The sequence below is a fragment of the Pelmatolapia mariae genome, linkage group LG4 (genome assembly GCF_036321145.2).
Source record: "Pelmatolapia mariae isolate MD_Pm_ZW linkage group LG4, Pm_UMD_F_2, whole genome shotgun sequence".
Taxonomy (NCBI): domain Eukaryota; kingdom Metazoa; phylum Chordata; class Actinopteri; order Cichliformes; family Cichlidae; genus Pelmatolapia; species Pelmatolapia mariae.
In genome coordinates, this window is record NC_086230.1 from 20,934,843 (window position 1) to 20,960,960 (window position 26,118).

Here is a 26,118-nt window from a genome sequence, read left to right on the forward strand (position 1 = left end):
TGTTTTGGCAATTTGGTGAACTTTTACATTTTTTTGGGGGGGGGGGGGTTGTGTGTGTGTGTGTGTGTGTGTGTTTTTTTTAGTGTTTTTTTTTTTATTATTATTATTTTATTGATTTATATTTTTTAGTTCTTTATTTTGTGTTTGTATTGGAACATCTCTTCTGTCTGCTGTAATAATATATGAAAACATCTGAATAGCCCTAGATGACCCCATGAAAGTCTTGTGTTTGCGAATGTAAATAAAGTTTCATATTTTTGAATCTGAAACTATCGTAAAGCAGTCGTTTGTTTGTCGTGCGAATGCCGGTTGCCATAACGACAGCCAAGATGGCGGCGATGGCGACTGGAGACGAGCATGCTTCCTCTGAAGTTTTGAGAGGACTCGCCCGACATTTAAATTGTCTGAACGAAGACAACAAGGCGACAAGAAAAAGAGCTCTGGAGGCGATCAAGAAGGAGACGGTTGATAAAGGACTATCCAGCAGCGCCTTACAGGAAGTCTTTTCTTCCCTCCTCAAGCCTCTCCTTAAATGCCTGTCAGACCCAATGGAAAGATGCAGAGAAACTACTATAGCGGTTTTAACAGAGTTTATCCGATGTGTCCCGAAGCCGGAGGAATCGCTGCCTTATCTCATGCCCTGCTTGGCTCAGCGATTTGGGGAGAAGGAGATCCTGGAGCCGGCGGAGGAACTTCGCCTGTCGGCCGTGGAAATGCTGACTCTAATAGTGGAAGTGTGCGGGAAGAATTTAGCACCCTATCTGAGCGAAGTGATCAACATACTACAGAGAACCATCGTAGACCCTTTCCCCGATGTTAAACGTGAAAGCTGCAAGTGCACCGTGAACTTTGCGAAGTGTGTGCCAGGTTGGTGAATGGGTTTTGTTGTGGCTGTGGAGAAAGCTGGTTACCATGGTTTCGAAGCACGCAGACATGTTTGGGGCCCAACAGCTCTCTTTCCTGTACTGCGCAGGTGCCTCCGCAGTTATATTAAATGGCAAGAGTGACGTTTTTGTGCTGGGCAACTCGAGCAGTCAGTAGTTGCTTGTTTTGCCTGAACAGATTCCATAGGCACACTGACGTGTTTGCTTGCTTCTTGTTAAATCATTAATTAGCTGTGATTAAGCTCAATTTTCTACCTAAATTACTTATTTTTCCTAATAAATGAAATTATCATTTTAAAATGCACTTTCTATTTATTCAGGTTACCTTTGTCTAATATTAAAATTTGTTTGATGATCTGAAACATGCAAGTTTGACAAGTATCCGAAAAAAGAGGAAATAAATCTGGATTAGTGCAAATACTTCTCACAGCACTGTACTTGGTCTGATAATGTATCATAAGTTGTGTATTATATCACTGCATGATCCAGCTTTCAGTTAGACAATTGAATGGACTGCAATCATTTTCCCTTTTCTCTCTTCAGAGCACTTTCACATGCAAGCCGAGTGTCTCATTAAGCCCCTCATGTTGACAATTGCTCATCAGCACACTCGGGTACGGGTTTCTGTCATCGAAGCCACTGGGGCGGTCATTCAGCATGGAAGTGGGAAAAAAGTGGATGACGTGCTCTCTCACCTGGCACAGAGACTGTTTGACGACTCACCTCAGGTTCAGTTTTTTGGGGAGAAAAACTTCCAGGAATAACATGACCATGGATTAACACTTTTGTCCTAAAACTCAAAACCATTTTGTCTATGTTTAGAAGATCCTGAATTTTGCCCCCTTATCGTTCTCTCTTTTGATCCAGGTGAGAAAAGCTGTGACTGCAGTCGTTGGTGATTGGCTGTTGCACTTCAGAGACAGATATTCTTATTTTCACAAACTCATCCCTCTCCTGCTCAGCACCATCAATGATGAGATCCCAGAAATAAGGTTAAAGTCCACAGTTTTATTCTGTAGTGTAATTTCCTGTTTAGAAACTACATGACACAATTTCTTTACACAAACACAGCGGCTTTTGATTCAAACATGATGTTGAAGTGCATGTTTTCAACTTTAATTCAAGGCTTTTTAGGGGTTTAAGAATTACAGTCATTTTTATACACATTCTCCTATTTCCAATTTGATAAACTAACCAAATTTTATATTTAAGAATTGTTTGTAATACTTGACTGAAAATCTTTTGGGGTCACTGACTGTACACACCAAATGGACACACCAAATGCTTTGTGTCTTCCCTTGAGATATATTGTCAGACCTTTACTGCAGCTATGCTCAGTTGCTGCTTGTTTGTGGGTCTCTGCATTCATTTCTGTATTTAATAACTGAAAAAACATGCTCTGTTGGGTTGAGATCAGGTGACCTGACTTGGTCATTGAAGAACATCCCATTTCTTTGTAGTGAGAAACTCTTAAGTTACTTTGCAGTTTGCTTTGTTTCATCATCCATTCGCACTGCAAAGTATTGTCTGATCAGTCTCTGAGCAGAGAGCATAGCTCTGTACACTGTAAAATACACTCTGCTACTTCTATCAGCAGTCACATGATCACTAAACACTAGTAGTCATACATGCCCATTCCACAACGCTACCTCCACTTTGTTTGACAGATTATGTGGTGTGCTTTGAATTATGTTTCTCTCCTCCTCCATACTTATCTCTTCCCATCATTCCAGTAAAAGTTAATCTGGGTTTTCTTTTTTTTTCTCAGAACTGTGTGGGCCTGTTTAGATGTTTTTTGGAAAGGCTAATGTGGGCTTCATGCTCTTGGAACCTTAACAAGGATAGACCTTTCTCCTCAAGAGGGTTTTTGTGTTAGATGTTTTCTTAGCCAGTGAAAGAATTCTGCCATGGTGCGCTTTAGTTGACTTCTATGGCCTTTCAGCTGAACAATGTCAGTGTCATTTCTGAAGTGTTTGCCAGCTTGCTGATAATGTTTATTTTGGTTTTTCAGCCTAATGAAGAACCCCTTTCACTTGCACAAACATCATTTGTTCCTCATATTTAGAGTTCTAGTGTACAGCTACCAAGTGCAGGTTCAACTCCAGATTTTTTTTTCTGCTTGTCATGACATAGTGACATGATCTGAGGCAGCAGATCTTATCTAGCCATGAAACTGCCCAGGAGCCAATTGTCCAATTACTTCTGATCATCTGAAAATGAGGGCGTGTGTATAAAAATAGCTGTAATTCCTAAACAGGTTATGCAGTACTGTTTTTACACTCTTTCTTTGGGCGATCGTGGCTCAAGAGTTGGGAGTTCGCCTTGTAATCGGAAGGTTGCCGGTTCGAGCCCTGGCTCGGACAGTCTCGGTCGTTGTGTCCTTGGGCAAGACACTTCACCCGTTGCCTACTGGTGGTGGTCAGAGGGCCCGGTGGCGCCAGTGTTCGGCAGCCTCGCCTCTGTCAGTGCACCCCAGGGTGGCTGTGGCTACAATGTAGCTTGCCATCACCAGTGTGTGAATGGGTGAATGACTGGATATGTAAAGCGCTTTGGAGTCCTTAGGGACTAGTAAAAGCGCTATATAAATACAGACCATTTACATATTTCATTTACATATAAACTGTCTGACTGTGGCCATATGATCCACTGGACCTAGATGTATATGAAATATAGTGCAAACAACAATGACCATACTATTATTTCTCATTTAGGATGAATAAGAAATAATATTTCTTTCCGTTTCCTCTTTCAGACTTCTAGCCGTTGATCTGTGGAAGCAGGTAGGCGCACAGTGGGAGAAGGAGAATGAAGATGACATCAAGGACAAAATGGACTTCCTTCTCACTCCACCTCCACATTACCCATCAGAAGGTCTGAAGCTGCTGTTTCTTCCCTATGCTACAATTTTTAAGGAGTGTGGTCATCCAGTTGGGTATTTTGGTAAATAATGTTAAGAGTCCAAGCTAGAGTGAATGGTGAACCTTGACATTGACATTTTTCTCCATCTCAGTAGTTCTAAAAGCTGTTGTTGTTTGTGATCTAGGGATCTTAGTAAATAAGACAAGAATAAGCTGTGGAGTGGGTGGCATCGGTGCAATGCATCAACCTCGACTCCGCGTAGGTGGTGAGACAAGGGATTAGAAAGCTTTCTATATATGGGGTTTTTACTTTCTTGTCTAGACTCAAAGTTCTTAAAGCAGCTGCATGTCAGTGTAAAGCTACATGTAATAGCTGCACCCTACTCCACTAAATCTTGTCTCTTTATTACAGCTGTTCATAGTTATAATGTACAGTAAGAAGAAATGATGCAGTCTATGACAGCTTTGTTGTCAAGGCAGGTACTGGCTTGGAAAGATTAGTGTTTGCCTCGGGCCTGGTAGCAATATGAACCTGAAACATGGCCACAATAGTTGGCCTGCAGTTTGCCTAGAGGGCCAGGACAAATATGTGCGCAGCACAGTTGCACAAGTCTGCATTTTTAAAAAGAAGATCCTGTACACGTCCCACTGCTTCACATGTGACAGTAGGGATGAATACTGGTTCTGCCTGGCGACAGGAAAGGAAGAGACTCTTTCTCTCTTTCCTTCTTTCCCTTTTTGTCTTGTGATCATAAATCTGCCGGGCCTCCCAGTGTGAAGAGGTCACTGTCAAACAGTGAGAGACAACCAGAAAGGGCCTTGTTTGGTCTTGTCCTGTTGTGTTTCTCTGATTTATCTCTGGCTTCCTTTAGTCCTCCCTTCCTCTCTCATTAGTGTGCCTATAGGAGAAGGGCAATAAGGCGGCAGGTTAGTGAAAAGAAAGACAAGCAAAAGTGAAATGTAGAAGGCTATATGGAAAAGTGTTAACTCTTGCTCTGACAAGCCCCTTTTGGCGGAATCTCAGTCATAAAAAGTGGTTTTGGGGGGGTTTCTAGAGAATGTAGAGCCCACTCAGCACACTTTTGAAAATATGTGAATCAGTGGCATTTCTTGTGCTGAAAATGCTCTTTTTAAGGATTCATATAGTTCATAACAATATGCGTAACAAAATGATTTCACACGTAGACTACACATAAATTAATTAGGCATATGCAATGTACTCTGAACAGAAAATATTTTGGATTATGGGTCTTGATATCTATATTTGTGTGATGTTTGAGATACTTTTTGCTCGCCCACTACAAACACATCCTGGAGAGTGTTCAGTAAATTTGTAAAGCAAATCTCTCTCTATTATCTGCTATTTTCTGTTGGAACTCTCCATCTTAATGCTAAGTGAATGAGACGGAAAACATGAGTTTTTCCAAAGAAAATACAGATTACCAACAGTGGCAGAGTATGCTTAGGCGAATTTTTCAATTTCTCTTGCAGTGGAGCGTCCAGGGTTAGGCTGCAGAGAGCTGGTTGTGAGAAATCTGGGGAAGCTGGTACCGGCTATCACACACGATGTGACCGATTGGCTGGTGCCAACGCGGGTTAAGACCTCTCAGCTTCTCTCAGTGCTGCTGCTCCACGCCGAGGACCATTGCATCCAGCACCTGCCAGCCCTATTGGCCACCCTCTATCGGGCCTGCACAGATAGCGAGAGGGACGTAGTCAACAATGTGAGTAACCAGAGAAGTAGAGCACATTATACATCACTTTTTAAAAGATTTTTTTGTTTGATTGTTTTAAATGTGAAATTCAGTAAATTTCACATCTGCACATACTGTAAAATAGCACTGTTTCTTCTGAGTCAGCAGTTATTCTTCATGTCAGTCTAAACATGCTTCTATATTTAAACTGGGCCAATCAGGGCTCAAGGACTTGGGATGCACCTGTTTGCATATGAGGATTACGCTGATCTTTGATGTGTGGAAAACTGAAAGAATGACTTCCTCTCCTCATCATCCTTGACACTCCCTCAGGTCTCTGCTCTTGACTCTCTTCCTCTCTGTTTCCACCTTCAGTGTCTGGCAGCTGCTAAACTGATAGGGACCTTTGTCCCTCCACCTGTTTTCCTCAAACTGCTGCTGGATCACGTGGCCAGCCCACACTCTTCCTCCCACCCTTGGGCCCCCCTCATGGTCCTGGCTGCCGTGCTCGGAGGATGCTCCAGGCCCCTCCTTAAACCACACATCCAGCAGGTCGCCAACACTCTGGCCCAGCCCGATGTGTGCCAGGGATATCAACAGGTCAGCAGAGGGAAGCTCGGGTTTCGTTGTGGTTGGCCTGTTTTGAACTTATTTACCTGAGTATGAGTGTTCTTCCAGTAATGCCATGTACCTCCTGCTCGCCCACTACAAACACATCCTCTTACTGTTTTTTAGCTTATTTCCAGTATGAAGTTTACTGGTAAGGGAGGGACACGTTGAAAAAGTTAAAACATTAAAATCACACTTGTTTTGATGACAGCTTACCTTCCCTCACAGGAAGCCATGTTTAGATTTTCCCCATCCCAGCTAGTCTGTGTGCACCAGCTGTTTCTCTTAAAGTCATGTTAGATGATCTTGGCAGTGTCATAAAGGGTCATTTTCTGCTTTCTCTGTGTACCTTAGCACTCTTATTATTGGCAGTGACTTTGCAGCAATCGTCTACTGTATATATTTCTGGTGTAATTTGTCCGTTATGGAAATAAGTTTGATGATAAGGTGAAAGTCTTCAAGACTTTTCAATAGCTCTACTGTATGGGGTGAGTTCAGGAGGTTCACTGTGGAGGAATTCTCCAAAATGCCAAGTCTGTTAAGGTGACACTCAGGGCCACATGGTGTTTTTCAAATCTAGCATTGCACGACTTTGATGGCACCGCCTCTGCTCAATCGCAGCTATGAACTGTGACTGAAATACATTTGGGCTTTCTTTGTAAATAAGAGGAAAATTCCTATCGTGTGCGGAGCAGACATTTCCATGCTTGTTTTCCTCTAGCGCCAAATATGTTTCCCTTTCACAATAACAGTTGTCTGCCAGATAACTGCACGCCGGGCCTACCTATACCCATGACCCCATCCCTTCTCGTAGTGCCCTGCAAGAATTTCCTCCTTGAGATAATAATAACAAAAATCCACTAATTCATGTGACCCCAGGATGACTGCTGTGACCCCTCTGAGCAGGCAAGGCAACGCAAAGGCTTTGGTTTTTTGTTTTTGTTTTTTTAATAGCCAGGCGAGCTCCTAGTGCCAGACTGCAGTTCAGCCATGCCATTCAAGGAATCCCTGAAATTTCAAAGCCTGACTGGTCAAGGCTGGTGATAAATGAATACGGAAACTGACCTCCTTCTGTCCTCCCTCGTTGCTGTCTGGTGGGGTCAACCAGAAAAAGAATTAACCGGATGGGACAGTCACATGCTGTCGCACAGATGCAGGGAGACCTCTGCTTCCTCTCTGTCTGTCTCTCCATCTATCTTACTCTGTCATTCTCCTCCTCTGTTTCTGAGGGCGAAGCACAGAGCACTGCTCAGGGGAGGTGGCAGAGACAAAGCACCTGCAACATTCTTTGACAACACGCAGAGTTCATAGCATGGAGACGGGCCAGATCTCCGTGTAGCTGTAAATAACACCAACGGAGACAGGACCACCTGCATTCAGCATGCCGGTGATCTCTCTCTGCGGTAAAATGCTGACTCCAAATACCTTTTAGATTGACCTGCTTTTGATTATTATTGGATAAAAGTTTTTTCAGCTGCAGGCACAATGGCAGCATAGAAAGTAAGGCACACTCAGTACCTTATTTTATTCTTATTTTTTTTTTATAAATATAGACATTTAAAGGACTTTAAAATATAAGTGCACTCTTCAGAGGGTTATGTAGCACCTGAACAAGAGGCATAGAAAAAGGAGAAGGTGAAGTCTGACTTGAACACAATGAAGCCTGTTAAGAAATTAAAGATAAATAAACTTCAAAGTGAGCGTAGGCAGACTTGAAGGCCCTGTAAGGAGCTGATATATGATGCTTCTGCACGACATAACCTCACAGGCTCTTTCAGCTGTGTTTTCTTTTCTTTATTTTGAGAAAGGGGGTGTGGGACGACTCACAAAAATAAATGACAGATGCTTCGTGGAAAAACAAAAAAACTTTTGGTTATAAATTGAAGATGATTTCAGGAGCTTGAGCGGACATGAAAGAGGGTGGTTAAAGAAGCCACCGTGTTCAGATGTGAAATTTATGTTTTCTTATGACTCCCACATGGCCGCAGTGGATCATATCATACACACCTTTCACAGCTGTGGTGTCCCTGTGTTTTAGGCTGCCATGGTGATAGAGACATCAGCACATCTGCAGGGCTGGTGTGGATTGGTAAAGATAGTTAGAGCTGGAAGAGCTCTGTGAGTTTCACAGCCAGTATTTAGAAGAAAGGTCTTTTCATCTTGTCTGCACACGGAGAAGCTTCACAATGTCGCAACATCAACTATTCTGCTGAATAAGCAACCATACTTTCATACATTAGCGAGTCTCCTGTGTGCATGCACCTTGTCATCAGCGACAGCTGGATACCGCTCACTGCTCAACTGAAGGGCAGACAAAGAGTGCAAAAAAGGCACAAGAGCAACTTTCAGCTCACTGCAAAGGGTCGATATTGCATCTACTCCCAGTGTTTGTTTTTCTGTTTCTATAGCAATGTCGGTAGCTGTTTGTGGAGTGGGGGGGGTTCCCCATTGGTAGATAGAAATTCCTAGTATAGCTTCTTAAAGAGGAGTATCGTAAGTGATGCATCCAGCGGTGGATAGATGCACGTACTCGAGGTGACGAGGGCCCCTGGAACGTGCCCAGGCCAATAAAACCAGATGTATCTCGACCTGCTCCAGGTGTCCACCTAGTCATTACACCGCACCACTTTTTCCGCTCCCTCACTCTCGGCCAGCCCTAATCGCTGTTTTCTGCGAATGTTTAATATGCGGCATCTGAATGTGTGTGCCGCGTTATTTCCAGTACTGCTTCCCTGGTGCCCCTGCTGTGTGTATGTCCCAGTGAAAAGCTCAGTCATAAGAAGGGATCCCCCCCCCCCCCACCCTGGTCAATGACACGAGAAATGCATTCAAAGACCAGTGTATGGTGCAGCAGGCGAGTTGTGTTTAAGTGTTTGCTCTAGTCTATTTTTGCATTGCTATATGACTTTGCTGTAACCCCTGATTGCTTGGAAATTAATCCCAGGATTCAAATTTGGGAAAAGAGAGTGCGCCACCTAGTGCTAGTCAGCCAACTACCACCAAAACCATTTCAAAACCCAACCGGTCTTCCTGCAGTCCAAAGCAAACACCTGGAGGGCATTCTTCCTCTTAACAACATACAAAATCACACACTCTCAATCACACTTACACCTTCCACCCCTCACTCTCCTTCTAACTCTACCCCCTTGACACCCTAATGACAGGCTGTGTGAAAACAAGGGGAAAAAAAGGGCCACGGTCCCAGTGATGGCATGGAAATTAGTCTGACCTGCAGGTCTTTGTCTAAACATGAGCTCACCACAACACTGCCTGACAAGTGTCAGCAATCGCACACACACTCGTGTGTTTTCAGATGAGGGGAAAAAAGTCCTCACTCTGTGTTACTGTGTATCTTGTTCATCTGTTATTACTGGTAGGAAACATGAGACAAGCGGCCATTTAGTTGTTCCAGAGTGATGTCACCTGGTTAAAAAAGCGGCATTGCTTCTCAGAATTCACAAAGAAAAGACAGTCTTAATAATAATGCATTCCTACCACGCCTCTCACAGGTTATGTACTTGGAGCAGTTGCTGGCGTGTGTGGATGTGCTGCTGCATCAGTGTGAATCAGACTGCATCTCAGTGAGCCTGCAGCTGCTCCAAGTGCTCATCGCTGTCCAGAGCTTCTCCACTGAGCCACAGCTGAGCGAAAAGGTGAGAAAACATCCACATCATGAAGTCACAGATCCAGATCCATCCTTCCTGCAGCTCTCGTCTATATTTTGCTCTGAAATTACACAATTTTCCCCTTCACTTGTTGTTTTTCCCCTTTAATTTTTTTTACTAGAAAGGTAAGCAGGTTTTATGACACAAGAGCTATTCGAGGAATGTAAGCATTTACATGGGCTCAAACTGTATAATTACCCACTTAGCCACGGGAGCTGAAATTGCACCTTTGAGTGGAACTTTAAATCCAGTCTTTGTGGAAAGGAGGCGGGGGAAAGGTGGAGAATGAAAGAAACGGGCAGAAATAGGGGTGGAGAGGGATGAGTTGTGTTGCACTTGTGACACAGGTTTGTGTCATAAGTGAAGCCCCGTTTAGTTCCATAAAGCCTTCTCAGGTGAAAAAAAGCCATCTCATATCCAGGTAATAAATTACCTCTCATCTTGTGGTCAGCCTCCACATGCCAAGCACAAACAGGACCAGTGACAAGTGAAGCCAGTGGCATCTGAGGTCAACATGTCATCTAACTTCTTGTCGCCAATCGTAGGCTAATGATAGGGAGAGGAGCGGGAAGGAACTGGCACAGATGCTCACCAGACACCACATGGGCCACCAGTGTGACTGTGTGTTTATGTCTGTCTGCATCAGTGTGTATGTTCACACAGGGAGCAGCGAGTAGAGAAGAGATGGGAAGGAATGGATTAAGAAAGAGAGGAATGGTGAGAATGGCCTTGGGCATTCCCGGACCCAGAGGAAAAGAAGAACTTGTTTTCCCAGAAAAGGGGCATGTCTTTCCCATCAGCGGACAGCTCAGGGTTGTCTGGCTCTCTTCTGAAAGAGCCGATTTGTGACTCAAACAATGTATCTGTCCCCGTCCATCCCTAAGGGACTACAACGGGAATTATTAAGTGCCCCATAGGTCTGTTTCCCTGCCATAAGAAGTCAGCTAAATATTTACTATCCCTTTTTTCTTTCATTCTTTCCCTTTCCTCTGAGCTCAGCTTTATTGATGTGTGTGCATGTACTGGCAGTTCCTGTGCCTTTGTGACATCCTGTGTATCTAGGTTTTAGTTTCTGAGTGGTTGTCTGTGTGAGACCCTGTCATGTCTGCTGTGTTATTCTTCCCATGGCTTCACACGATGCTTTTGTGTCTCATCCGAATTCCTGACATTATTGGAAACCAGTAGCCGTTCAGCTGAAATAATTCTCTTATCACTTTGTCTCATCTTTGCTAAGCCTTACTCCCGCTCAGAGTTCTGCTTTTTTTGTTTGTTTGTTGTTTGATTTTTTTTTTATAGACATTTCATGATTTCAAGTAAACCTTGCAGTCTAAACTTATGTTGACATAATTTTGCTCCACCTACCCCCTCTCTTCTTCAGGCGTTGGAGAGTGTGCAGTTCTTGTGTAAGGTGCAAGGCTTGGACTTGGTGATGGAGCTCTATAGACAACATATGGGCCAGCTGCTGGACTGGCTGTCTGCCTCTGTCAACACCTGGTCCAGTTACTCCCCAGAGAGACTTCAGCTGCATATCGTAGTCATACAATCAGGTGAGAGCTGAAGCTTGTATGTGTGCAAGATGTAGCCACTTTATACTGCAGGTGCTGAAGTTTTTGCATGTATAGACTCTACAGTGGTAAAAGTGGAGGAAAAAAAATATGCAGTAAGGTTTTTAAGACATAGGTACTTCGAATTGCCATATGAAGAAAATCACTACATCCATCAGTTTGAGCAGGTTCACGTCCACCTCATGTGGTAGTAATTTTTCAGCTTGTTCGGACATGATATACTACATCATATTTTAAGAATAAAGTTATTTGTCCCTCACATGTAGTCCATATTGAAGGCAGCACATATGCTTTACGCTATTTACTGCACAAATAGTTGGGATAGCTTTGGGTTTTTGGGGGGTTTTGTCTGTATTGTTGTCTTTGTCCTGCATGCACAGAAGCAGGAAGTATCATGAAAACACATCCTACCACCTCTCATTGGTTCTTGCTGATGTTTGCTCATGGTCCCAACTCCTGAGAGAAGCTGGAGAGGTCCTAATCTCAGCAGTCAGAGCTGATGTCAGCGCTGTCGGCACAATCCATGTCGATAGTCGAATGTTAAGGATAAAAAAATTATGCTAGTTAATACCTGACAGTCCCCAAGGCAGCGCATACTTTGTCACTCTCTAAGATCAATCCCTGTGAGTGACTGTCCACACAGGAGAGAATTTGGCTGCCTGACTTTTGTACATCTCTATCTTCCCTTCTGTTTGTAAAGCAGTTAGAGTGTGTGTATGTGGATGACACAGAGGGTTAAAAGCTGTGACCCTCGGTTTGGTTCTGAGACTTCTCTTTGCGTCCCTTTATCCTATAAAACCCTCTATCATCACCACCTCCCTGCACCACGCTTTTATCTCCGTCTCTTTCTCCATCTCACTACTGCCTTTCTAATTGACTGAGCAGCTGGGTCCCCCCCTCATAATCCTCTCTCTCCCCCTCTCTCTCTCACACACACACTCACACACGTGCTCTCTCTCTTTTACTCTTTCACAGACTCTCACACACTTACTGACCAGTCCACTCCAAGTCCAGTGATCCCTGTGCAGGTCACTACATCAAACAGCAGCAAAGCTGCCTGTTCTTGACCTTCTCCTGGATCAAGGACACTTTGAAGCTCAGTGTCTGTGTGTCCATGTGCGTGTCTGTGTAAAGGTTTGTGTGTGTGTGTTTTGTTTTCATATTGAATAATGCTTTAATCTTTAGATGAGTCTTAAAAAAACTGACTCTTTTTACCCTAAGGCCACATAATGCCACTTTCCCAAAAACCGCTGTAGAAATATTATAGAGTAATATTTTCTTTCTACTTTAAATGACTCAGTCTTCTAAAACTACTTCAGCCTGAAATGTATAAAAGATTATTAATCATTCTTTTTTTAACCCTTTAAAGGCCATTATGTTTGCACAGCTCCACTCTTTTTTTTTTAATTGAAAAAACAAACAAAACTAATAAATACTAATAAAATAAACTACATTTCAAGCATTGTATTATCATTCTATTCATTTATTTTCATGCATTTTTATTTTTCATACAGAGTCAGATTTGTTTTATCTCATCCTAATGAAAATAATGCCACCTCTTCACAAACAAACAGCTGTAAAAGTATTATTTAGTAATATTTTTTCCACTTTAAATGATGCAGTCTTTTAAAACTGCAAGTATTAATTATGGTTTTTGGATTAACCCTTTAAAGAAGAGTGACTCCAGCTGAGAGCTGAAGAGTGACTCCATCCTGTCACTGGAGCAGAGGCTGCTGGACAGACTGATCTTTGCTTGTAAGCGTTCCACATGGTGCTGCCAGCTCTTCTCTTTCTGTCTGTGCAAAGGTCACACTGCCCTTACATTTGCTGATGAAAGGGGCTTGCAGCAGCACCCTGCAGATTGGAACTGATTTTTTTTTTTTTGACCTATAAACACCATCCAAAATGAGCATCTCTACATAAGCCCTACATAAGCAATTCTTCTTTTCAGGTTCTCATAACCACAATTTGCTGCAGGATTTCATCTGTCAGCACCAGTGCATAGCTGGTGGCAGGGTGTGTCAGTCCTGGGGTCAAACCTCTAGCTCCTGGGATGTAGCAGGGCATTGCAGTCTTTGTGGGAGACAAAATATGGGGATAACCAAAATATGGAGATGGAGAGCTATAAAAAATGAATGCCTAACCCTAACCCTGACACTAAAACCACATTTTGAGTCTCAAAAATGCCTTCAAACTCGTGGGGACAGACATTTTGTCCCCATAAGGGCTGTTGGTCCCTACAAGTATAGTAATATTCCAATTTCTGGTCCCCACAAAGATGTGTAAACTTGGTACACACTCGCACACACACACACAAACAAACCATAATTTAACATCAATACCTGCACACACTTATGATTTCCGTAGCAAGGCATCCTTGAGGAAAACAGAAAAAAAACTCTGAAATTTTACTGCATGCTTTGAATTGTAAAAAGTAGCGCCACCTGGTGGGCAAATATAAAAATTTAAGAGTGGTCCAAAATAAAATCTTAACATAAAGGAATGTGTTAGTTGATGTCAAGATAAATGTGGGATCAAAAATTGTATTTTCAGTGGGGCATTTTTTTTGGGGGGGGGGGGCTGAGGATGAAATGTGGAGGTTTTTGCGTCGCTTAGCCATTTTAAGCTAATTTAAGGAACTGAGACAACAATTCTAAAATTAAAAAAATAAATAAAATATATTGTCTTGCAAATATGAGCTATGTTAATTCAGCACAGCCAAACTAGCATGAAATAAAAAGCAGAACTGCACAAAACGTTTTCCAGGATTAAGCTTCGCTAGGTTTCATTCTTGCAGATGTTCTATTAACACATCCCAAGGACTTTGCTACGGGCAGCAAAACAGACAGTCGTGTTATCGTTTTATCACTGTGTTTGATGTCCACATGATTCAGGAAAATTGGGTCCCTTTTGGACAATTGACGGTAGTTGATATGACAACTGAGAATTGGTCATTTTGCTTGCTCATCAGCTCTTCAAACACTCCATCTGTGTTTGTAAGAGACAGGAATAATTATTGCCTGCTCATATCCTCCTCAGTCTTTTGTTCTCCAGCTGGTGTCAGAATGTCTGCTTGTATGTAGTATGGCGCAATTACTCACAATCTCTCTCACTCCCATTCTCTCTTGTTAAAGGATAAAATAGATGCTCACTGCTTTTTTTAAATTGTTTATAATTGAAATATTCTGTTTCTGCCTTGCCACATCAGTAGTCATTTTGAGCTACCTCTGCTTAAATAACACATTCTGTGATTCACAAATTCCCTTTGGATGGAAAAGGTCTGCCCCGTGCTGTTTTCCCATATCTTTTTATGTCGCTGGCTAGCATCCCCGGGCCATGTCAGGATTTCCTCTGTCTCCACTCGTGTCTGTATAAACAGGTCATGAACTCTGTTTGTCTGTCCAAACAGGGCTTGGACACTTATCACTCATTACACACAGAGAGATCACTATATATAGCTGTGTAAACATGCTGCAAGACTGTAAGTGGATAAGCGTGCGTAGGCATGAATGTAACTGGGGATATTTGCCTGGTGAGTTTCTCATTTTCCTGTAAAAGACATTTGTATAAAAACAGTGGCGCACAAAGATCTTCTTACATCTCATTTCCTCTGACTCAGTGTTAATGTCTCACCAGTCCATGGTTTTTAATAACTCAACAATATGGTCAGTGCCTTTTTAAAAAGGTAAAAACAAAGCAAAAAAACAGGGGCTTTTTTTTCTTTTTTGTCCTGACAAAGTTCTGTTGAGAAAATTCACAAACGCAAATATATTATTTCTCTGTAAAACCAGCACTATTGCTTTTTATGGAGGGATTTAGCATTTAGTAGTTGGGTAAAAATAAGACTGAAAGACTAAATGAACTTCAGTCCTTTGGATGAAGAATCCAGGTTTAAGCACTGCTGAAGTAGTGATAATGGTTATATTGGTAATGCGAGAATTAGGCTGAACAACAGTCTTTCGGGACACTGAAATTTCCATTGTGCATCTGTGTGTTTTTTTTTGTTTTGTTTTGTTTTGTTTTTCTTTCCAAATGCAGAACGCACAGTCAGCTGGTCTGAGGAAAGGTATGAGAACACAGGAGATTTGTTTAAATATGGCAGCGCAAAGCAGCTTTTTCGTGTTCATCAGAAATCTGTTTCTAGGGCGCCAGTTTAGCTCACAGGGTGGGCAGGTGAGCATAGGTTGCAAGGCAGCAGGTGGGGTTTGAGTTCGATCTGGTGACCTTTGATGCGTGTCTTCCCCTAACTCTCTGTCCCCACCTTTTTGTCCACTCTCAGCTGTTGCACACATTTTATAAAGCCCCCTCCCCCAAAAAGCAACTAGTGGTTGCCAGGGTGTGGCTGACTGGTCTCTAGGCCTGTGTGAATGGAACTTTGTATTAATAAAAAAGTAATTAAAGTTAGAAAAATCAGCGAAAACAGAAAATTTTTTAAAATGTGAAAATCAAGTTTGAATATTCTGTCCCTCCAAATCAGTACTTGAATTTTAAATGGCATAGAAATGAACTTTTATTGTGTTTTGAAGCCCAAGCATGGTTGAAGCTGCATTACACTACATTAATTTGTTTTTTAGCTTTATGCCGTGTACAAACCTTTTCAGTTTAAGGGTGCAGTGCCACTGTGCATGTCTATCCACAGAGTTTCCCCTTGATAATTTCTACATATTCACATGGTGTCGGGTGGTGGTGTATCAAAGTTATATAATAAAGTGAGATACCTAAGTTCAGATTGGTATGGTCATATTTTTGTCAACACTGGATTAAAAAACATTCAGTATGCCTTTGGCTGTGGCTTTGAGGTTTTCTGAGGTCATGTTGAGGTACACCAATGAGCCTTTTTTTAATACTTACTGTCCCGACTGTCACAAATTCACCCAGTTCTTTTGCAAGCATCTGCATTACAAAGGTAGCAGGTAGACCTGGAATAGCTTTGTCCTTGTCCTTGCATAAATAAATGGAGCCTATGGCATATAGTGGCCTAGTGGTTAAATTACAGGCCACATAAAGTCAGCATCTACAGCTTCATGCAACTCCTCTTTGTGCAAAATTGTGTTAGACCAGAAAAAGAAATGTTATTTGTAGTAATGCAACTTTGTCTGTGTGTGTTTTTAAAGGTCCAGTGATCGGCGAGTTTTTGAGCCAGTTAATGCCTCTTCTCCATAACTGCCTCCAACCAAACAGAGACCCAGAGATGAGGATGAGCATCTTCACAATGCTTGCAAAGTTGCTGCTGGATGCAAACAAAACACTGGATTCTCAGGGGTGAGAGTGACACACGTTCACACTAAAGAACAGAACTCGGGAATGAGATGTTTCTGTCTGACGTTCATGAATATTTCACACTTAACAGCACGCTCATTTGCTGTTTCATTTTTCATCCTTTTCTCTGCATGAGATTCAGACTTTAAATTTCCAACTAATCAGTTTTAGTTTACACTTTCTGGACTTTACATCACTGTGTTCATTCAAAACATGCTAACAAGGAACCATAATTAGGAATGCATGCACAAAATGAGTAATTGTATAAGTTGTTTGAGATGGTTGGTGATAGGATTCATATTCATACATAATGATAATTAGCTTTATATTCACACCTATAAAAACAGAGGTTGCAGAGTGTTTTTGACACACAACAGGAAAACGTCTGAGGCAACGGCCAATATTTTGGAGCTTTCAGTGTGGCCAAGATATTCGGAATATCAGATAATTTACATTATCTGATATTCCGAAGGCCAAGATTTCCAGTTTCACATCTTGATCGTTGTTTACTAGTGAAAATAACTTTTACGTGGGTAAAACATCATTGCATGAGATTGTACTCCTTCTTTTTCTCTCTACATGGACAGTTTTACTTGCATGCAACCAAGGCCTGGTCAAATGTGATTAGTCAGTACAACATCCAGAAATCTTCATGTAAAATAATAAGGACAAATGCAAAATGCCGTCCATCCATCTTTCCTCGCTCCCTCTACCGCTTATCTGGGCTAGGTTCTTTGGGGCACCAATCTCCGTGGGTTGATACCAAATCGTTCCCAAGCCAGCAGACAGATATAATCTCCCCAGCGAGTCCTGGGTCTTCCCTGGGGGCCTCCTCCTGGCAGGACATGCCTGAAATGGCTCTCCTAGGAGGCTCCAAAATGCCATCAAAAAAATAAATAAATGGATGAAAACAATGAAAAAAAGTCTAAACTTTTCTGCCAGAACCAGGGATTTAAAAGAATCTCTGAATCTGTAAAACATTTCTCCTCAGGCAGGTAATTCCAAAGTCACAAGGTCATAATTTCTGCTCCATAGCTGGGCACCAGGCCCAGACATACTTTAATTTATTTTTTTAAATAAAAAAGTCATGAAATCAATTGTAAAACAAACAGGAAGCCAATGGAGAGAAGCTAGGGTTATGTGATGCTGTCTGCTAAAATCAGTAAGAAGCCCAGTCATCCTGAAATTATAAACCACATTCCTCACTCGCCATACAGACTGCAGGGGAGTCCCATTTGAGTTCAGATGGTCTCATTGGGAGTATTAGATCAACTAACGCTGATTAATTAATCACTTCACAGCTTGCCTGAAGCAAACGGCCCATGCTGCCTGAATCTCTCGTCGCTAATTTGAATGGTTATTGACTGCTTAAGGAGATATGGGGGGTCTAGCAGGGATGTCTGACATCCACCCCCCCACGCCACCACCAACACCACCCCAACAGGGTCCCCTCTGAGCCCTCAGCTGTGCAGCCCTCAGTATGGGCTCAGGGTTGCGATCTGATGGAATGCATTAAACCCGAGATCCTCGCAGCAGCTGCTCCCGTCGATCAGAAAGAAAACCTCAGATGGAGACATCTGTGTCGTGTGTAACTAATCTTAAAGCTGCAGTCAGAAAGTTTGTTTTGTTAATAGGAGGAAGAAACTAGTGCTAATCTTTGTATGGGAACACTCTAGAAGTCCCTTTTGGCTCGACTTGGCAGCGTCAGCAGAAGGCAACATAATGTATTTCAGTGAAAAGTATCACATAAACAGGAGGTCTTCTTGAGCCAGAATATTCTGCCATCTTTGCCAAAAATGTGGAAGTTGGATATTCAGCTTTCGTGAGATTTTTTGTTTTTTTTAATCCATAATTTGGCATATCGCACAAAAGAAGTCTGTCTCTTCACTTCCAACGTGGCCACCTGCACTGCTAACTGGCTCACTCATCCCTGAGCTATATCTCCTGTAATCACAAACCCTCAGTATGACGGAAATCATGGTATACCTTCAAAAGGTTTCAGATTCATATAGTGTGAACTTAAATCATCCTATACGGGGCTTTGCCTTCTGCCAAAGTTCTCTCCCCTCATGATTTATGGACTGGTCTTGATGCTTGGCAGATTGCAGGCCACACACGCGCTATATGTCATCAAGAGCACAATGATAGTTATAGAGAAAACCTCTCGTCTTTGTTCTGAAACCAAAATGGCATAATGACAGCGCCGCTATGGAACAAGCTGAAAGGGAAAGTTTGTGTGCGTTCACGTGCCTTTCATCCGCGCACGTTCATAACACTTTTGTTTCATGTGGATTTGTGTGTCGTGATTAAAAAGCTGAGTATGAAATCTAAGTAGAAGGTGTTGTGTAAGAAATGAAAGTGTGTGCCTCTATCCTCCACCGTATGTGGCTGGAGAAAATAATCCGAGTTACAAGGAAGACAACGGTGTGCTTTCATGCATGAACGAACTGCAATAGATACGTCTTTAGTCTTAATGTCAGGTTTCAAGATATAAAACGGGAGGGGAAAAGATATGAGCTCTTTCTCTTATTCCAAATGTGGTTTCTTTTGTGTTTTGGAATTTTTTTTAGATTGCAGATAAATTAGTAACGTGAAACAAGAATAAACTGAGCTGTGCTTTTATCAGAAGTGACCCTGTAATAACACATTCTAGAATGAAACAAATGACAGAGTAGTTGAAATGAATATTGCATAATAATATGGCTACATTCCAAAAACCTTCCAATACGCCTTCTACCATGACGCCATTATTTGGGCAAAAGTGCTGGGGCACCTTCCTACCTCAGCCATGGAAACCCATGCCATGAAGCTCCCAGTGCAAAGTTTTTGTGCTGATGTTAATGCCGGAGGAGGTTTGCAGTTGAGTCAGCAGACAGTTGGTGATTTTTCCACATTCTGCTCCTCAGCACTCAGTGACCCCGCTCTGTAGCTTTACATTGTCTGCCATTTTGTGGCCGAGTTCCTGTGGTTCCTAAACACTTCCACATTGCAATGATAGAACTTACATTTGATTGTGGAATATCTCAGCTGCAAGAAAATGTACAAACTAACTTGTTGCTACAGGGGCGTCCAGTTGCATTACCATGCTCAAATTCAGTGAGCTCTTCCAAACAAGCTATTTTTTTGACAAATGGTTGAAAAGGCAGACTGCATGGCTACTTTGCTTTTATACACTTGTTGCAGTAGGACTGAAAACACCAGATTTCAAGATTAAGATGTTGTCCAATCTTGTTGTCCACATTGTGTATGTGCAATGATGATGTTGAAAGACCCAAAATCTATTTGAGGTCTTTGCACTGCATAAGACCAACTACAGAAAAAAGCACAGTCTGAAGATGGCTTTTGGCATCACATGAGATTAAAAATTCACTTCTGTTTAATCCAGTGGTTCTCAGAATGTGGGATATAGGGTGACTGCAGGTGTGGTATAGAAAAACTGATTAAAAATAGAGTGAAATCTAGTTAAATTCATATGATTTTATTTAGGGGAAAAACAGTCAGTAGTGTACTTCTGTTAATGTGCCAACTGATATATATTAAAATAATTTCAGTTTCATTTTTCATTATTAATGATTGATTTAAGTTGTTGTGCAATGTGGAGCATGCCAGAAAATGAACCACTTGACCTTTTTTCAACTGCATCTGAAGCCTCTGATCTGATCTGATTTAAATAAACCTGTAATTGAGTAAAGTGTGCAACCATGGGGGTTTGTAAGAAAGACCAGAGTAGATCGGCTTTCCTCTTGGACCACTTAATGTATGCTGAAATGTTACTGTGAATTTCTTTGTCCAATGATGCCCAGGAGACTTGTTCCCTTCCCCATCTTTGAGACCAATTTTCTGCTGTGCTGTCTTCTGAGTGACACTTACCTCTGAGAGATTGCTCAAGTACATATAAAGCCATTAGGTATACAGTCAGAATTACCTAGCACCTGTGTGCACGGGTGTGCATGCATACATATGTGCAAGTACAACACAAAATCTTGCTTCCCTAACCACTTGACATCATCCTTGTAATGTGGGAATATGTCTTTCCATCCTCTGGCATCACTCGTGATGAGCTGTTAAGGTGACTGAGCCCATCCAGCTGCACAATTCTTGCTGTATTTGTGAGACACAGTCCCCCTCTACTGGCAGGGAATCGTTGCAACACTTTAACGCATGTGGCATATGACAGGTTAGTGGCATAAGCTGAAGAACCAGTGGCCAGAGCTGGTTTGCAGTTAAGGCCATTGCAGACTGTGGTATGGATGCCAGAGGCAGAGAGAAGCGAAAGGAGGATACCTAGATGTTCTAGTCATTGCGTCAGGCTTTTTCTCCACTGCTGCCTTCCTCCCCCTTCTGCGTTACGACAGTGAGTGTAGGAATGTCCATGATATTGATGGTATAGCTGTAATGCTGCAGCAGTCATGTTACATTTGCACATCATCAGAAATGTTTCGGTGCTGGCCGGTTGCTGTTTTGTACATAAAACAGATGTCTTCTCTGTACTCCTGCTGACTTATCGTGTCCCCCTTTTTTCCCCCTTCCTGTGCGTCATCCCAGGCGTTTCCATGACGATTCAGAGAGGTTTCTGAGTGACATCCTGCTTCCTAACCTGGTGTGGCACGCAGGCCGCACCGCCGCTGCCGTCCGCACCTCTGCCCTCAGCTGTCTGCTGGCAGTGCTGCATGGAGGTGCCATCACACGTGGACAGGTATTTACTGAGAGGACATCAGCAAATCCATCACATGTATAGTATGATGCACACAGTTTTTTCTGTTTCCACCTGTGCAGAGTGACTCATAAGCACTGGAGGCACATACCGGATGTGAGCTCCCTCCAGCACTTTTGATCTCCAATCTGCAGGAACATTTTTTTATTGACTCAGCTGTAAAGGAAAAGATGTGGTAGTGCATTCCTGTAATCCATCAGGGCTTGACATTTACTTCAGATTCTCTGTTTTGTCCATTTCACATCAAAATAGACGGTCCCACTCGGCCTTTTAGGAAAATATATTGTCCGCCATCTTTCTCTCCTTGGCTGAAAGAGTTGGCCACGGCAGGTAGCAGGTGTACGCGGGGGCAATCGGGTTCGCATACCTTTGTCCCAGAGGAACAATGCTTCCACTGTTCTGGGCCCTTGTTATATGTAGGAACTGTCACCGGAACATGCCCTTGCACCTGCCTGCCGGAGCATGTGCCGAGTTTACAGTATGTGCGTTCGCACAAGCACCCGCACATCTGGCAGTACTTGCCCTCGCGTGCACAGAGTGACCATTTTAAACTAGCTCAAGCACCTGGTCTTTTCAGACATCTTTAGCTGCAAACATCTGGGGTGGGGCGGTGTGAGCGTAGGCGTACGTGTCCACAATTGCAGGAGTGGAAAACCTTGAAAAGAGAAATTTTGGGTTTGAGTTAAACAACACATCCAGATTGATGCGAGAACAGAAAGTCATGTGTGTTTTCCACAGGTGACTCGACAGCGACTCGTTTAAAAGGACATTGTTTCCTCTCTGCTCCCTGTGAAAACAATTAGCAGCTCCAGTTGCACTTGGCACCGTCAGATTGTCACTGATGTAATGCTGGATCACTTCTCTGCCAAGTTTTCCTCCTCTTTTTGACCCCCCCTTCCTTGCTCTCTTTTTTTAAAAACTTTTTTTTATTGTTTCGCCTGCATGGTTTCGATAGCAAACAGACTGGGCGACAGAGGTTTTAGCCATCACTTCTTGGAGCCTCACCTTGTTCATCAATCTGTTTCTCTGCCGGTGTGATTAAAACATCAGTTCCTGCTGGACTCGAGCTCAACGTGATTGTGAACTCATCCAAACCTGTAAATGCCATACTTCAGGTTGATGTTTCGCAATTTAAGCGAATAAAACCTCATGTGGTGCTGACTGACCCCTAAATGAAAAAATCTGAACTACTTCGACATATTATGTAGAGATTGCATTTGCATTTTAAAAAACGATGTAGTTTGACCCCCTGCCCATTCTGTACGCAGCTGATCAGTCTGGAGGACAGGATGCATCCCCAGGTGTTGTCGGGCCTGGAGGAGGACTCTCAGATGAGCCGACTGTTGGCTTGTCGCTGTCTGTGTGCCATACTCAGACTCACAGGAACCAGTTTGCACCATGAGGCTCTCAATAAGATTTACCCCGGTAAGTCACAGTGTGCGCTGTCATTTTGTGTGAATGCAGTTCAGACTCGAGTCACGTCATTTTTATTTATATCGCACCAAAACTGTTGCCTCAAGGCGTTTTAAATTGTAAGGTAAAGAGCCTGGAAGAAGCCAGTATGGGTGAAATATGTTCTTTCTTTCTAGTACCTGTCAGTACCTGACATTTTGCATTATAAACCTGATGTAGTCAAAACCATTTTTTATTTATTTATCTTTTTTTTTTTACCTGTGAATGACTTTGTTTTCCTCCACAGAGCTTCTGAAGCGTCTGGATGATAGCAGCGAGGAGGTGCGCGGTGTGGCCCTGCAGGCTGTGGGGCTGTGGTTTTCCAGCCTGACCAAAGACTACAACCCTGTGCTCTGCGGTGCTCATCTGCAGCTTCTCTTTCAGCAGCTGCTCCTGCACCTGGATGACCCTGACAGTTCAGTGCAGGACCAAGTGCTCGGTAAGACTGGGTGGGGCTCAGAGACGAGGATAGAGTGTTGATAGCAGGACGCGAACATGCCCTCAACCTGCTTTTTAAAACGAATAAAAAATATTTAAATTTGAAGTTTTACTGCTGGCGAAATGTGCTGTAGCTCCTTCTGGGTCTGCACTCTTAATCCAAACCATAACTCTTGACGTACAATGACAAACTCTCGTACAGCTTATTTTTTTTCTTGACATCAACAGTCCCTGATGCTGTGAGAATAATGCAAGACTGTAACTCATTGGGACACATTAAGCGCACCGTTCTCATGTTGCGTGTGCGCTGTTTGGTTTCAGATGATGTGCGACGGATCTTACGATCTTGATTATCTGAGAAATATGATGGTGAGTGTGAGGCGGTGGTGAAAGCAGAGTTTAGGTGTGATGCTCTGCAGATCAGCCCCCTGTGTCCAAAACACTCAGACAGGGATGAGAGGAATTTGGGGTGTCTTCTGTCAAACGTTAGACTGTGCTACTGGCAGTCGGCCAGTGTACCCTCTGCTCCCTTTTTCCAAAGCTTACCATTATCCCTCTTTTCCACACAGTTTATCACCAGAAGCAGCATGTGCAATTTCCCCTGTCAAAGTATTTTAAGACCATTAAGAGCTGGGCTTTTCTTGGGCTTCAGGGGGTCCAGATAAAGACCTTCCCACCTAAGATGTTCATTTCACGGGTTAAATATGTGAGCTTTAATGTCTGTATAATAACTCCCTCCTACACGCACAGGAGTGTGTGCGTGTTTGTGTGTGTGTGTGGTAAAGCTTTGCCTCTCTGCTCAGGATCTCTCTTCTCAACGCTCCCACGAATGAAAACCACATTCGGACGCTCTGCCCCTCGCCACCTTTTCACATCTGCCCTCACATCCCACTTAATCCCTTCATCTTTTATCTGTCATTCTCTCTTCCTCCTCCTCGTGCCCTCTGTTGTCCACAGTGGCTTCACGGCTGTGTTTTATTTACGTATCAGTGGAAAGTCTGAGCACATTTTTTCCCTCCTGAACTGTCTAACCAAGCCTCTGCTCCTCTGGACTTGCACTCCCTCCCACTCTCATATGGATGTTAGCTGTCATTGCTTCTGACAGGATGCAGGTGAGTGCTGATGCCTTTGCCAGTGATGAGCGAGAGAGAGGCCTCACTAAGGGACCTCTCTTTCTTTCTCTCTCTCTGAGTTTAAAAAAGAAAGAAAGAAGCATTTTCATACTCGCCAGATGCCGCAGAAGCCTCAATACCATGAAGCCTCACACTTAAGAGAACTTTACAAAGACACTGTTTGTTTCTGTGATGGAGACTTACTATATGCACACCCACATTCAGTGTTTTTTCTTTTCTTTTCTTTTTTTTCATTGAGAGCAGTTTCTGTGTTGTATTTATTTTGTAAGGATCCCCTTGGTGGGTGGAAAAAATAATGGGATTCCTCTTGCCAAGGCTAGGACGTTCGTTTAGCCGCACTTGTGTAGGTGGAGCATTAGGAAGAGCGCTGGCCTGGATCTTGCTCACTTTCTTTAAAACTGAGAGAAAGATGTCCATGGCCTTGATTCTGTTTGTTTCAGTTTAATCATGAAAGGAATAATTGAGGATGTGGTTACTGTCTCAACTTATCCAGGACACGAAACAGTTGCGTATCTCACACAATGGCACGCATTGTCAACAAATCCCATGAAAAGTCTCACATCGCTGTTGGGTTTATTCTGCTAGCAGTTAGTACCTGCATAGCCAAAGCCTGTTAAGTCTTTACTCAGTGTCTTAGATCTCTGTGTGATAGATGAGTCACACTGGGTGAAGTGTTCCTACATTTTCCTTGGCCATGAGACTCATGCAGCACTCACAACTACCAAAAAGGACTGTTTGAATGAAATTTGTAAACAACAGCTGTTCTTTTCAATGTATAAAAAAGCATCAGCCCTCTTTTTTTAACATTATTGGCTGATTTTAGGTTAACATACTGTGACAGACAATAGATTTTTTTTTAATTGATATTTAAAAGTTTAAATATCTAGTTTAGTTATTTCAGCCAAAACCAGTGACTCTCAGACTGGGGTCATCCATCGTTGATTCCAAAAAGTACAGTGATAGTTTAGTTTCATTGTGTGGGTTTTTTTTTTTCTCAATTCAAGTATTCATTTACCACATTGGCACAGTATTAGGGATCATTTTCATGCTGAAAAAGGAAGCTGTAGCCAATCACATGTTTTCTATATACGTGATGGGTCAAAATCTGATTGTGCAAACGCATAATTCCAGTTTTTCTGATGGTTCACCCAGCACCACTGGGATCAACCAAAGGTCCAGAGGCACCACTCAGATCCTGTGTCAGGTCTGTGCTGGATATTTTTTAAGACTTATTACATCTTCTTTTGTCCTCCACTTGTCCAGTTACCTCAAATTTTTTAAGGACACAATGCACACCAATGCCGAAATCTAGGGAGTTTTTAGCTACTAGCGCTTTGTAAAAACACCTTGTTGATGCAAAAATGCTTTTTGGCAAACTGCATTATCGTTGGTATTTTTCATGTATTCAACTAAAGAAATGGTGACAAATTATCCGTTTTGCAACAGGCTGCCAGTAAAAAAATTCCCTTAAGATACAATTTAAAATTGTGTGTTATTTGTAGACACAACACTGGCTCCTTGGAAGCAAAATTTGAAGAAATGAGGGGTGGCTCAGGACTTTTGCACATTGCTGTTATAAATGGAAAAAATGAGGGACATTTACACAAACAAAATAAACATATTCCACCTTCACCCATGTTATCTTTTCAACCCAGATTTATTTTCTGATACAATTGTGTAAAATTGTGTCACATGTGTCTGAAGCATTTAGGCTGAAAAGGTTTGGAATACCAATAGTTTGAATGGTACCTAAATGATGTTACAGTTATGAAAGAGTTCTTGGAAATTTCAGAAATTTCCAAGAGGCTCCAAAGTGTTTTAAAACTGCTGAAATAAATGACACAAGA

At 42.5% G+C, this 26,118-nt stretch overlaps 1 protein-coding gene across 1 annotated transcript in view; it reads left to right on the plus strand.

The window, feature by feature from the left end:
* The first annotated feature begins 331 nt into the window (after positions 1–331).
* Positions 332–26,118, plus strand: part of LOC134625419 (dynein axonemal assembly factor 5-like) — a 29,959-nt gene continuing 4,172 nt past the window's right edge. Inside the window, exons 1-12 of the mRNA XM_063470641.1 lie at positions 332–867; positions 1,428–1,612; positions 1,752–1,876; positions 3,637–3,755; positions 5,234–5,466; positions 5,812–6,036; positions 9,555–9,698; positions 11,089–11,257; positions 16,390–16,537; positions 21,080–21,230; positions 22,517–22,673; positions 22,948–23,139. Of these exons, the coding sequence (XP_063326711.1) occupies positions 339–867; positions 1,428–1,612; positions 1,752–1,876; positions 3,637–3,755; positions 5,234–5,466; positions 5,812–6,036; positions 9,555–9,698; positions 11,089–11,257; positions 16,390–16,537; positions 21,080–21,230; positions 22,517–22,673; positions 22,948–23,139 (2,377 nt within the window). The 5' untranslated portion in view covers positions 332–338. The remainder of the gene's footprint in view (positions 868–1,427; positions 1,613–1,751; positions 1,877–3,636; positions 3,756–5,233; positions 5,467–5,811; positions 6,037–9,554; positions 9,699–11,088; positions 11,258–16,389; positions 16,538–21,079; positions 21,231–22,516; positions 22,674–22,947; positions 23,140–26,118) is intronic.